Source organism: Oncorhynchus tshawytscha, linkage group LG31 (genome assembly GCF_018296145.1).
Source record: "Oncorhynchus tshawytscha isolate Ot180627B linkage group LG31, Otsh_v2.0, whole genome shotgun sequence".
NCBI classification, from domain to species: Eukaryota; Metazoa; Chordata; class Actinopteri; order Salmoniformes; family Salmonidae; genus Oncorhynchus; species Oncorhynchus tshawytscha.
Window position 1 is genome coordinate 8,425,613 of NC_056459.1, and position 12,950 is coordinate 8,438,562.

General features: G+C 42.5%; 1 protein-coding gene across 9 annotated transcripts in view; it reads right to left on the reverse strand.

Moving 5' to 3' along the window:
- The window catches only part of LOC112233309 (collagen alpha-2(XI) chain-like), a 46,271-nt gene extending 39,186 nt beyond the window's left edge, over window positions 1-7,085 (reverse strand). For 6 of the 9 annotated variants that reach the window (XM_042310404.1, XM_042310405.1, XM_042310408.1 and 3 more), the window contains exon 1: window positions 6,572-7,085. In XM_042310404.1, the coding sequence (XP_042166338.1) occupies window positions 6,572-6,689 (118 nt within the window). In that variant the 5' untranslated portion in view covers window positions 6,690-7,085. The remainder of the gene's footprint in view (window positions 1-6,571) is intronic. The other 3 variants (XM_042310411.1, XM_042310410.1, XM_042310409.1) reach the window with 1 other exon arrangement.
- Between the last annotated feature and the right edge of the window lie 5,865 nt (window positions 7,086-12,950).

The window sequence follows — 12,950 nt, forward strand, 5'->3', positions numbered from 1 at the left end:
TACACACGCTGAACAGAGCCCTTTGAAACCACTGCAGACCAGATCAGTCACACTCCAGATGACCCTCTAGACTTTTGTAAACTGTCCAACGTTAAACAAGGAGGGTGAGAACCAGGACTGAGGAGCGTTCTTCACCTCACCCCGTGGGTAACCTCTTGTTTCCCGCCTCCACCCCCGCTCCTTTCACTCTTTCTTCTGGGGCCTCCTCGTAAGGCTCCAAATACCAGACAGACCCGCAGCCTGACACATTGACCTCTGACCTTTACTGCCACACCAAACAGACATTGTTAGAGAGAGAGACAGTGAGAAAAACAAAGAGAGAGAGAGAGACAACAGAAAAGAGTTGCAGACAGGATGGAATGAGAAGGAGACAAAAATAGGATGAGAAAAGAGATATAAAACATAGATGACACGGAAGACGATTCTTGCCTTCGAAAAAGGACCCAGACCAAATCCAAGTAGGTCCTCGATTTCCTCGCTTTGAACTTTCACTCTATCATTCTCTCCAGCCAACCACAACAGTTAGGCATGTGTGTTCAGCTCAGACTGGAGGTTAGGCCTATAATTTGTATCATTCTCTATAGTTATAATGTATTTATAATCATCCATCTACACAGACAGAAAATCCATTATAACCACCCGCACTATAAAAAGGAGTTATTGAGACATATGATATACATATATTTATATACAATTCCGATTTAATATGAAAGACCGCACAACTTGTCACTGAGGTAGAGATTTCAAAGTGAGGTAAAATGTTTGGAAGAGTTGCCTGGGGTTAAAGTGTTAGAGACGACTGAAGATTGACGAACTTAACCTCAAGTTGAGAAACTTCTAACGACTTCTAACCGTCAAACCATTCCACAAAACCACTGATGAAACTTTGCCGTGTCATACAATTAAAGAAACCACCTGTCGTCTGTCATGTACATACAGTGTTGGGCACGATCAGCGTTTCAAACAGCCTAGCTAACACACCTCCATGTCTGCTCCTAATATGGTCATGGGTGTCTCCAAACACGTTTCATTCGACAGAGGCGTTACTAGACAGGAGATCACATTATCAGACAATCTGTTGTAAGCCCCTGACTACAACGTAGATCTAACCTAGTAACGGCTGCACTTCCTTTTGTCTGAGGCCTGCAGCCTCTGGAGAAAAAAACATTCAGTAGAGTAGCAGATCACAATAGGTGCTATAAAGAAGATCACAAGTCAACGCCACAAAACGTGACATAGGAAAGCCCTCGTTCTTCTGCGTATGGGATCGTACCCTCAAGCAACTCCGGGTGAATGGTAGGGTAAGACAAGCAGGACAGCATGGTGGACAGTGGTGAATTGCAGCTCGTTCTGTTTAATATGAAGCTAGTGAGGAGGTGGACTAGCTATAGCCTGGTTAAAACAGACTTGAGTGCTACGTTCACTGATGTTTTACTTCGAACGCAGCGTTCAGTCTGGTTTAACCAGGCTAGGAAGATTTGAACCTAACCATTGCCCTACGCTACAAAAAGTAGCGCTACCCCCCGACCGGCAGTTCTACCGCAGAGTGCCAACGTGGACCGTGACGAATGTTCCGCCAGTTCAGTTCAGCCAGTGACTCAGTTGGGCCTAGGACAGGATTAGCCCTTAAGGGAGGATACCCGGACCACAATATGATAGGCCTTGGTGGCCTACTAAAACATACAAGCCCAAGACAGCCGCTGCCAAATAAAGAACTGAAGCAAAGTTGGAAGGCTAAGATACTGCACATGTCTTCTTGACAGTTAGGCCTAGTATCCAACAGAAGCACGAACAAGAATCCCAACTCAGGGAGTAACAACTTAGTGCCTTTCCATGTTAAACACATGGCTGAACTTGTCCCACATCCTAACCAGGGGATCCACAGCTCTGTTTTACATGTAAGTCCAAACGCAATGCCTTTTATAGATATACAACATAAACTGTTGTCACTTTGTAATGTTACATAGCTGCCATAACCATGAGTCTGACTGGTAACCAGTGTTTTACCCAATAAATGACTGAGAGTTTATACACAGAGTGTGCGACTCTCTTGATTTTTTAAAATAGAAAACAGTGAAATCAAAACCAGACTTTAGCAAAGTATACCAAAGAGCTTAAACCCCATTTACCACTGAGACTAGGAATGGTGATAAAGTCAGCCTTGTTAAATAGTGCTGTGGAACTATGCAGATTACAGAACAATAAGGTATCATCATCGTTTATGGAGACCCTTGGAAACAGCCAATCCGAATTGGGGAATTCCTTTCAGTAAAATCAACTAGCATTTTGAAATGTTTATCGGTGAACATTGTCTCGCATTCGAACATCATGTGAGGTGGGAGACGATGGCAGGCTATGATTTTTCATCTCTAAATGGCCCACTATGTTATATGAAGGGGGTCAGGGGTGATATAGGCCGTACAAGCAGCCATTTAAACACAGAAACTGTCTGGATTCCCGGTGAATTGTCCACGAAAACAACCATACATTGTGAAAATCATAGGTCTCTAAAACACTTATCGTGATCAAAAACAACACTAAAATAGCAAGAGAATTCTAGATGACTAGGTCCATAAATTCTAACTACAGTTCCGGATTAGACTGTACAATAGCAGAATGCATGATCTGTCATTTCTATTCTTACATCTCATGCATGTCCCACTAATGGACAGCTGAGGCCTTCAAAACATATATAAAATATTGCCAGTCTGAAATAATTGATACAAATCTACATGCAAAAGTACCCATCTGAGTTCCCGAACACTCCAACACACTTCCTACAACCAGGGAAATGACAGTGATTAGTCTACCAGGAACAGTAGGTTTAGACTGACACTGTATGATTACGCTTTGGCACACGTTGGCAAGTCAATTTTCAGAAAACCCTTGAGGGAAAGATGTCTAACTATCTGTCTCACAAAACCCAAATCATCTCCTCAAAAGCAGAGCGCGGAAAGTGCCTCTAGTCGGGGTCTAGTCTGATGGGCTACTGCGGTTAGTCTGATATTTATGGTGGGCGGCGACGGGAAGTGGGTAGGCCATTTTTTGACACTGCAAGATTTTTGATTTACAGCTTTACATGGTTGATACGCAGTTAGGGCCTTAGGTCGTGCACGTTTAACATCTACAGTATGGCCGCGGTCTGGGCCAAGCCCTAAGTCTACGTCTGGGTGTGCGGAGTGGGATGTGGGCAACTGGGGGGGGGGGGGGTTCATGACACATCGTGGATGACTTGATGCCCCTTTGGTTTTTCTTTGTGGGCTCTTGACCAACCCTGAACCACTCATCAACTCCAATGATAAGTGAACGGAGGAGACGGACACCTCTCATGGTACACTAACACTAGGCCCTTGTGACTGAACAGTTTCTCGTAGGTAGTGTGGTGGTCTGACGAGATCTCCACCACCGCTGCTTCCTGTTGGAGGCAGCTAAACGCGGCTACGGTACTGCTCAACTTCAGGGACAACATGCAACTGGACAAAAGCAACAAGGCAAGGAGAAAAAGAGGGAGAGGGGAAGAGAGAGTGAGAGCGAGAGCGAGAGCGAGAGAGAACAAGAAATATGTGAATAATATGTCCCACGTGGGGAAAAAATACAAGACAAAAGGACAATAAAGGAGACAGGCATCCAGTTGCAGAGTACACATAGATGAATATTCAAACGTATGTACACCCACAAGCATGCCTGTGGCATAGGCTGAGAACAAATAGCCAGGGCCCTACTAATCGGCCCCACAGTGGCTCTATTCACTACCTGCTAGGGGGAGGAAGAGTGAGAGAGCGCAGGGGAAAGAGGGTGTCAGTGAGGGAAGGTGTTTTGTTTGGAATATGTGAGACAGACCGTTCTTTGAGAATGATTGCTTTGAAATTAGGTTGAGGAACATCCATGTTAAGAAAATATTGCCCACATATTTTGTTCATTTACAAAACCCTGCTTTCATTCCTTGTACCCTCTGTGTCTGTCGTGCTATATATGCGCACTTTTTTTTTTACCCCAGATGGAAGGGAATAAACAGTAGGGGCAGACCTTCTGGAGGGAGCCACAGCACAGACCATCTCTAATTCGGGTTTTCATTGCCTGGGTGGGGACCTGTTTTAGTGTTTAGCCTATATCCACATGCCATTGGTGAACATCATAAACCAAGAAGCTATCACGCAGTAGCATGGGTAGTAGCAGGAGTTTGAATGAATGTTTAGATACGGCCTTGTCTTACAAACGTGCGCAAGGACACTTCCGCACAAGTGTGCCTAACTATGGAAAGAAGATTATACCAATCCATCGAATATTCTGTTCTTTGAGTAATTATCATAAAGAGAAAGCACTTCTGAACTTGTAAATTATCTTATGCATTTCTGCAAGCACACTCCATCCATATAGTTCATAACGCGAGAAAAAAACAGTCCAAGGTGTCAGAGACACAGAGGTGCACATTCATTTGAAAGGGGCACTTCATCACCCGAAATGTCAAAAAAAATCCACAGGGTTCACAGACGTATAAAAAAAACACAACTGTAACAAAGCGAACATACACTCCGAGAGACATACGCTTTCCCTCTCCGTACCTCTCTCTCCCCGACTCGTTCTCGCAGAAGCGCACACTCCCGTATAATAACCTATTCATAAAAAGCAAAAATGTTCAGACTTCCTCCTCCAAAATACACACAGCAGTCGGACGACGGGGAAAATGCAATCGGCTCGGCAATCTGAAATTCGTACTCGAGCCAAGGAAAACAGAAGAGTGCACACATTCTGTTACAAACCCCCATCCGTACACACCAGCATCTATTCCCACTTAAAACGCCTAGGGCATTAGAGCGTAATTAACAAAAACTGAAGAATAAAGTCGCATTCATTCAATGTCGCACCTGAAGAGAACAGCTAAGTGTTTTGAAAATGTTGGCTATATTAATATATTACATTGCCAATATATTCCAAGACGTTTCCCATGCAGGCACCACAAGCAGTGCTCTTCTTACGTGGGCCTCATACATTTGGGATAAAGCTCAATATGCAATTGCTATATAAAACTGTAGGATATTATTGTTATGCTATAATATAATTATACGAGTGCCTATTATATTAGCATAATAAGGTGTCAACTTTAATGGTTCAATTTAGGCCTATTCCAATTGTCCACGATTGTTATTAGTTACCTATGTCCAAATGAATAAATAAATAATTGATAAAAGTTCAATTCTACGGAAGTAACATTTTACTAAGAGCATAACTAGTAGAATTGTGGGAATGAATGGTACCTCTGTGTTAATTAAACATGACGGAAACATCCAAATGCGCATGTTATAATGTAGTGGTCAATCACGGAATTACCGTCCTGCCTAGAAGACATTCTTTGACACCAAATTCTTCGAAAAAACATTGACGCTGTTGAATCGTAAAATAAATAGTTATCCATGTATAATTAAAAGTATTATAATCATAACGATAACTGATTAAAAAAAGCTAAATTATTAGTAGACCTAATTAAAAGTATTGATCGGCTATTGTCGATTAGGGTATTGTTAAGCATAAGCTGTTGTTCGCTTTAAACTGCTTATTGTTCAAAAGGATGACATAAATCAATAATATGATTCAATCATGATACAGTAACTTAATAAAAACAATGGTAACTATTTTTAGAAACCGAAAAAAACAAACAATAGAGGTGACCAATGTTAAACAACGTACGTTATGGGCTATCACAAGCAGGCCTAAAGACAGGATGGAACACAAAACAGCCTTCCATTGTCACAGTACATACACTGTATTACAATGCAAAACCATCCTCACACAATAAGAGTGATGAGAGGCGATGGTGATGGGGAAGGGCGGGGTGAACTGGTTAAATATCTAATCAAGTCACCATACAATGTCCACAGTCGTTACTTTTTGACGTTGCCACTGTATATCCACATACCTACATCCAGTAGTGAAGAGAACGATAAATCAGTCGTCAACTCCAAAGTAGCCTATCTCAGTATAATGTCGGCTGCTGAACGCACCGTCCTATCCTATGGCCCCGTCTGGAATGACAAGCGCATCGATGCGCAATGGGCGCATGAGGTTGTCAAAAACGTTCAAAAACCTAACTTAATTCCTCCTGAAAAACCTTTTGCGTTTAAAGCTATTGTAAAATCTAGAATAAAACATTACATTCACAACAACTACAAAAAGCGTCTAAATATCCGAAATGGTTGAGCCGTTGGGATAACTGCAATAGGGCACTGACTGACACCTGTCAGCGCAGCGCGTTTCACTACGGCCAATTGAGGAAGAAGACAAAGAAAAAAGCCTTAAAATATTGTTTGAGAATAACATTAAATGAGTTATAAACCCTGTTCAGAATGTACTGTTTTGGGGTAATGTTGGCTAGCAGTAGGCTAAACTACCACAGGTCACCTGTAAATCTAAGATAGAAATCATGCCAAAGAGCATCACTTTTAGAAAGCAAATAGCACGGTACAGGCAGTCAGTGCTTGACAATTCTGAGATGTGGTACAATATGCATGGCATTTCAGACAAATATTTAGCTACAAAGTCTCACTGGAACGCACAAAAATAAAAGCCATCTTACCTGCCCGAGCCACGGGTAGTTGGCACAGCGCGAGCACCAGGGTTACCAAGGCAAAAGAGGAAAAGTCCAAGCGCCATGGTCTCCGCTTCTTCCGAAAGGGGCAATCTCGAATATCCATAGTTTTTTAGTTGTTTGACGCTGGACTATAAAGTAGGATATGTTCAAATTAGATATCCTCTCTCACAGAAAGTCAGTCGAAGAGAGTTTCGACTGGACCTCCTGTGAGGCAAAAAAAAGAAGAAAAAGGCTCGCCTCTGGAGACGTGTTTTACCTCTCCTTAACGCTTCTTTAATAAGTGACCTATATCTACCTATGCTATGTACAAATTTTAAATAGTAAAAGGGGTACGGGCAATAAATATTGATTTTATATCCCTAGTGCTAAAGCTCCATTGAGTCAGCGGAGTGGATATGAGTACCCACCACGGAGAGAGCAGAGAGACCTGAAATCACTCTCTCTCCTTTCTCTTTCTCTCTCCCCCTTCCTACTTTCTCCCACGAAAATTGAGGGAGCGTGTGTGTGCGTGCGGAGAGAGAGAATGACTGAGTGGCAGTGGGGAAGGAGGGAGGGAGGGAGGGAGAGATTGTGCGTAATAACGCGCGCGGCACACGTAGGTTACGTAAACCTGTGCCTTCTTATTAGGGCCAAATTGCTGTCGCGCCTTCTATTTCCTACTTTTCATCCTTGTTTTAGTATCCTTTGCACTGTGCTGCGCTCTCTCCAGGCATATGCTAGATTTGTTAAATTACGAGCGTCCGTCTGTCTGTCTGTCAGTCGGTCAAACAGATTTTTTTCAGTCCCGGTATATCCCGATAAAACAGCCGAACCTTGTAGGCCGGATGGGTCTGCAAAAACAGTGTAGGAATTGCCGCAGCCAATCATTTCGCTGTCCGAACTCGCACACGAATGTAGTCCACGCCCATATTAAGATGCCTTCGAGCTTCCCGTGCATCTGTAAAGCCTGATTGGTCAGTCCAACGTGGCGTCAGCGGCTAACCCAGGTGCGACAGTGAGAACGTTTATTGCAGAGCAGGCACATTTCTCATGATCATAACTTGAACTTGTCCATTTTCATTCCCACAGCTGTTTTATGACACTGGGGGTTTACATGAGTAGGCTAGATATAACAGGGTTCGGGTTTAGAGTTGGGGTCAGTTCCTTTTTTATTAAAAACATACATTGAATATCAATCCATCTGCTGAATTGACCACTTGAAGCCTACAGGTATGTCATGATGCATGTATGGCACCTTTATAATGTCTTATAATAATCTCATAATGATCTAGACTAAATAACAGACGTTTGAGACGGTTGAAAATGATATGCATTGAAATACATAAAACATTAAAAGCCTTGCTATAAGACATTATAAATGCTTATACATGATTATATCAAGTTATAAAGCTAGCTGGATGCTTTAAGTAAAGTTTAACCAATATTATTATTATATACCTTTAAATGTCATTTTCTGATTGCCACTGATGTTAGTGTTCCCATATTTTTTCTTAGGCAGGGCAGTGGGCCCCGAAGACAATCAAAATATAGGGCTGCCAACAACAACATTTTCTATCAATATCCATTGATCGTCAGATGGATTGACGGCTACAATGGGAAGTATTTTGTGCTAGTCATTGATGGAAATGGTCAAGTATTCCATCGTAAGTCCATTACAAATGGTTAGAGCTGGAAATCTGCGTTGCCTAGATCTGATGATATAGAACCCATGCCCAAAAGTATGTGGACACCTGCTCGTCGAACATCTCATTCCAACATCAGGGGCATTAATATGGAGTTGGTCCCACCTTTGCTGTTATAACAGCCTCCACTCTTCTGGGAAGGCTTTCCACTAGTTATTGGAACATTGCTGCTGGGACTTGCTTCCATTAAGCCACAAGAGCATTAGTGAGGTCGGGCACTGATGTTGGGAAATTAGGCCTGGCTCTCAGTCGCCGTCCCAATTCATTCCAAATGTGTTCGATGGGGTTGAGGTCAGGGCTCTGTGCAGGCCAGTCAAGTTCTTCCACACCAATCTCGACAAACAATTTCTGTATGGACCTCGCTTTGTGCACATGGGTATTGTCATGCTGAAACAGGAAAGGGCATTCCCCAAACTGTTGTCAGAAAGTTTTAAGCACAGAATCGTCTTGAATGCTATTGTATGCTGTAGCTTCAAGATTTTCCTTCACTGGAACTAAGGGGCCTAGCCCGAACAATAAAAAACAGCCCCAGACCATTATTCCTCCTCCACCAAACTTTACAGTTGGCACTATGCATTGGGGCAGGTAGCGTTCTCCTGGCATCTGCCGAACCCAGATTAGTCCGTCAGACTGCCAGATGGTGAAGCGTGATTCATCACTCCAGAGAACATGTTACCACTGCTCCAGAGTCCAATGGCAGCGAGCTTAACACCACTCCAGCCAATGCTTAGCATTGCGCATGGTGATCTTAGGCTTGTGTGCAGCTGCTCGGCCATGGAAACCCATTTCATGAAGTTCCCGAGGAAAAGTTTTTGTGCTGATTTTGATACCATAGGCCGTTTGGAACTACAGGTATACTATCGGAACTCGGTAGTGAGTGTGGCAGGGGGTGTCCACATACTTTTGTATATGTATAGTGTAGCAGAGTTCGAGATCACTGGCTGCCTCAATCACCTCCCCTGTGACCTGAAGACAGTTATTCATAGTCTGGGGTCCTGGATCGAGGTGTATTATTTCCAGTTCTGTATACTTTATTTTGTAGTAATGTATATTTCTCGTTTCTTATGTTGTTTGTTTTTTTTATTCTCATTTTTACAGTTAAGTGTATTGAGATGTTTTACATTTGATTTCAATCTGACAACAAGAGAAACGGTATTGCTGAAGAGGTATTCTTTTTCCCCCCCAAAAGTGTCACATCTGCACGTCTTTAACAAACGTAGTTTGTCAAAACTGGCGAAGTCTGCGGCCCAGCACTAAAGAAAAAGACAATCAAATATACTGTTATAATACATCTCAATCGTAAGATGTTCCGTTAATTGCATCTTGCCTCTAATAGTTTTCTTTGAATGAGGAATAACCTTTCATACAAGGTTGTTTCAAAGGGCTGCTAATACTTCTCCCTGTCTATCGTAAACTTAAACGTCCATATTATTCTCTATTTCAAAGTTATCATAAGAACAGATATACCGGTCTGGCTTTATGCTTTGTAAATTGCTGTATGGCAAAACCTGTGTTTAGTACATATCTTTGAACGCAGAGCCAGAGGGCAATAATGAAATATAATCATCCTTTGATGTTCTTTGCCTCTTTCTCACTCCCTCCCTCTCATTTCTCCCCTATTTTTTACTTTGAGTCTCTGAAGGCAAAAAAGTTTATATTTTGTGGTATTTTGACCATCCCACCTCTCAGTCCCAATCACTCGTGTCTCGACTGGATGCTAGTCTGCAATTCCGAGGACTAAGTAAGGGATCATTTAGAAGTAGAAAGGACTTAAGGTCTTTTTTTAGGGTTCTGTACACTGGCACTGTCCAGACTTTTGCATGAAAGGTCTCTTATGAAAATCATGCTCCCCTTTATAAGAAACTATAGGGAAAAGTATTTTTAAAAATACAATGAAAAGAATAATTCATCAGCCAATGTTAATACACTGCTCCACAGTCACCAACCATCAACTATTGCATCCACCAATTATGAATCAGGGATTATATGGCAACAGCGCTCAGACAATATTCATAGCTACCAGCAAGACTACTATTGGAAAACCTAAAAAAGGGACAACCAGAACTCATATGTGGATTGAAAAAAAAAAGCTTAGAGCATCTCTGTGCTTGGACAACTGAACGGAACACAATTCCTCATGCAATGGGGTAAACACAATCAAAAATCTCTCCGTGACAATGTTATGGTTTTATTTTGGACTGTAGAGCACATTGGACGCTCTGTGGTCCAAGTGTTTTTGCCCCCTAAAGCCGGAGTGTGGATGCCGCAGGCTGTGAAAAGAGACACCCTAGAGAGAGCCTTGGTATGTGTTTGTGCCATGCTCTGCTGGTACACTGTAGCCTAAAGTTTGTTTCCATATTAAAGGCCCCAAAATGCAGATTTTCCTGTGTTTTAAACCCCTTTGCACAATAGCTGATGAAACTAAGACTGTAAAAGTGTGAAATCATTTGATCAGTGTTATTTCCGGATAGTTGAAAGTACAATGTACACAAGACCTTCTAATCAGCAGGTTTGCATGGGCGGGAGTTCCGGCTTTCCATGGTGACATCACCATGCATTAAATTGGTCATTAGACCAATAACAAAGAGAGTTCCTAACTTCTTTGCCAATAACAGCTAGTTTTCCTTTTTCCCCTGCCCACTCAGACTACGCCCAGAAAAAATCCTTGCAAAATTCTTGCTTGAGAATTTCTTGTTGTTGCTAAAAAGCTATTTTTGCCCATTTGAATGGAAATCTATTACAGTAAGGTACTTGACTGTTACCCAGAAATGGTTTGATATTGATACAAAAATGGCTGCATTGGGCCTTTAAAATTGCTATAATCACAGCTTTTGTTGAACCAGTCGTTCCCAAATACACAGTGGCGGGGAAAGGAGAGGGGTGGGCAGAAAAGGACAGATAAGAATGAGAATTGGATGAAATAGTGAATGGGGAATTATGTATTGTGTGGTCATCGGCTAAGCAAGAATATCTTAGAATATCTTTAATTATGAACAACAAAAAGAAGTTGCCTAACATTGGAGAGAATACACTGGGCATTCACACACCCATAGCAACAGTAGTCATAAGCACAATCGGGTGAATATCACTCTATGAATGTACCACAGCTTATGGATGTACCAAAATGGGCGAAATGACTGACTTCACAAACCCAGAGTAAGTTTTTGGCACAATGTGAAGAAGACATTTTACCATGAGTTTTGACTGTAAAAACATTATTACAGTGTAGAATCTGCTGACAAAACAAGCAGATGCTCTTCAGAGACTAAATCTGGGCAGCAGGTTTTAGGGTTCAGTCTGAACCACCAATTACTGAATTCACCTTGAATGTCAGCCTCTTTAAATTAATAAAGCCTACTAATTTGTCTGCAGTCATTTTAGGGTTAGGACAAAGACCACAAGGCTCTGTGGTTCATCGTGGCCAGGGTTGACGTCCCACGTGCCAGATTTAACACTCAGCTAATGAAAACTAATTACATTTGATTGACTATGATGATGTCAAAGGCTGTGCTTTATCTACCAATGGGATTCTGAGTTTGTGTGCCAAATAATAATAAACCAAACGAGAGCTGGCCAGGGGAGTTGAGGGGGGTGCAAAAGAAAAGCAACGAGTGCCGTAGAGACAGACACAGCAAGTGCTTGTGGGTAGCCTGGCTATTTCCAAAACTGGAACCTTGTAATTACAATAAAGCGACCATATTCTATTGCTGACTTCCTTGAAAAGTCTGTATTTTACTGGGCAGGGCTGCAAACCGAGCACACACACCCTACTCGCCACATGACACAGAAATAGATCGGGGGGGGGAGTAAATGTAGGACGTTAGCATGGAGTGTATGTGTGTTTGACACATGCATGGCCTGGGCACACTGATAGAGGTGATGCAGGTAAAGAAGGAAATGAACGATAGAATGGGTCACTGATGACCGTGAACACACCCAACACACCTAACCACATGCATGCCTGCACTAACCACAGGCATTCAGAGAAGGAGAGAGAGAGAGACAGAGAGAGAGAGAGAGAGAGAGAGAGAGAGAGAGAGAGAGAGAGCAAGAGGAGTAAAAGAGAGGGGGTAGAGAAAGAGAGAGAGAGAGGAGTGAGAGAGAGAGAGAGAGAGAGAGAAAGAGAAAAAGAGAGAGAGAGGGAGAGAGAGGGGTAGAGAGAGAGAGAGAGAGAGAAAAAAAAGAGAGAGAGAGAGAGAGAGAGAGAGAGAGAGAGAGAGAGAAAAAGGGAGCAAGAGTGGTAGAGAGAGAGCGGGTTAGAGAGAGAGAGAGAGAAAAAAAAAGAGAGAGAGAGAGAGAGAGAGAAAAAGAGAGAGAGAGAGAGAGAGAGAAAAAGGGAGCAAGATGGGTGTGTTTATGTGTGGGGTGAGTGAAGTTTGTATGCCACCCTGTGTATGGTGTCTGTGTATGGTGTCTGCGTATGGTGTCTGTATATGATGTCTGTGTATGGTGTCTGCGTATGGTGTCTGCGTATGGTGTCTGTATATGATGTCTGTGTATGGTGTCTGTATATGATGTCTGTGTATGGTGTCTGCGTATGGTGTCTGCATATGGTGTCTGCGTATGGTGTCTGTGTATGGTGTCTGTATATGATGTCTGTGTATGGTGTCTGTGTATGGTGTCTGCGTATGGTGTCTGCATATGATGTCTGTATATGGTGTCTGCGTATGATGTCTGCGTAT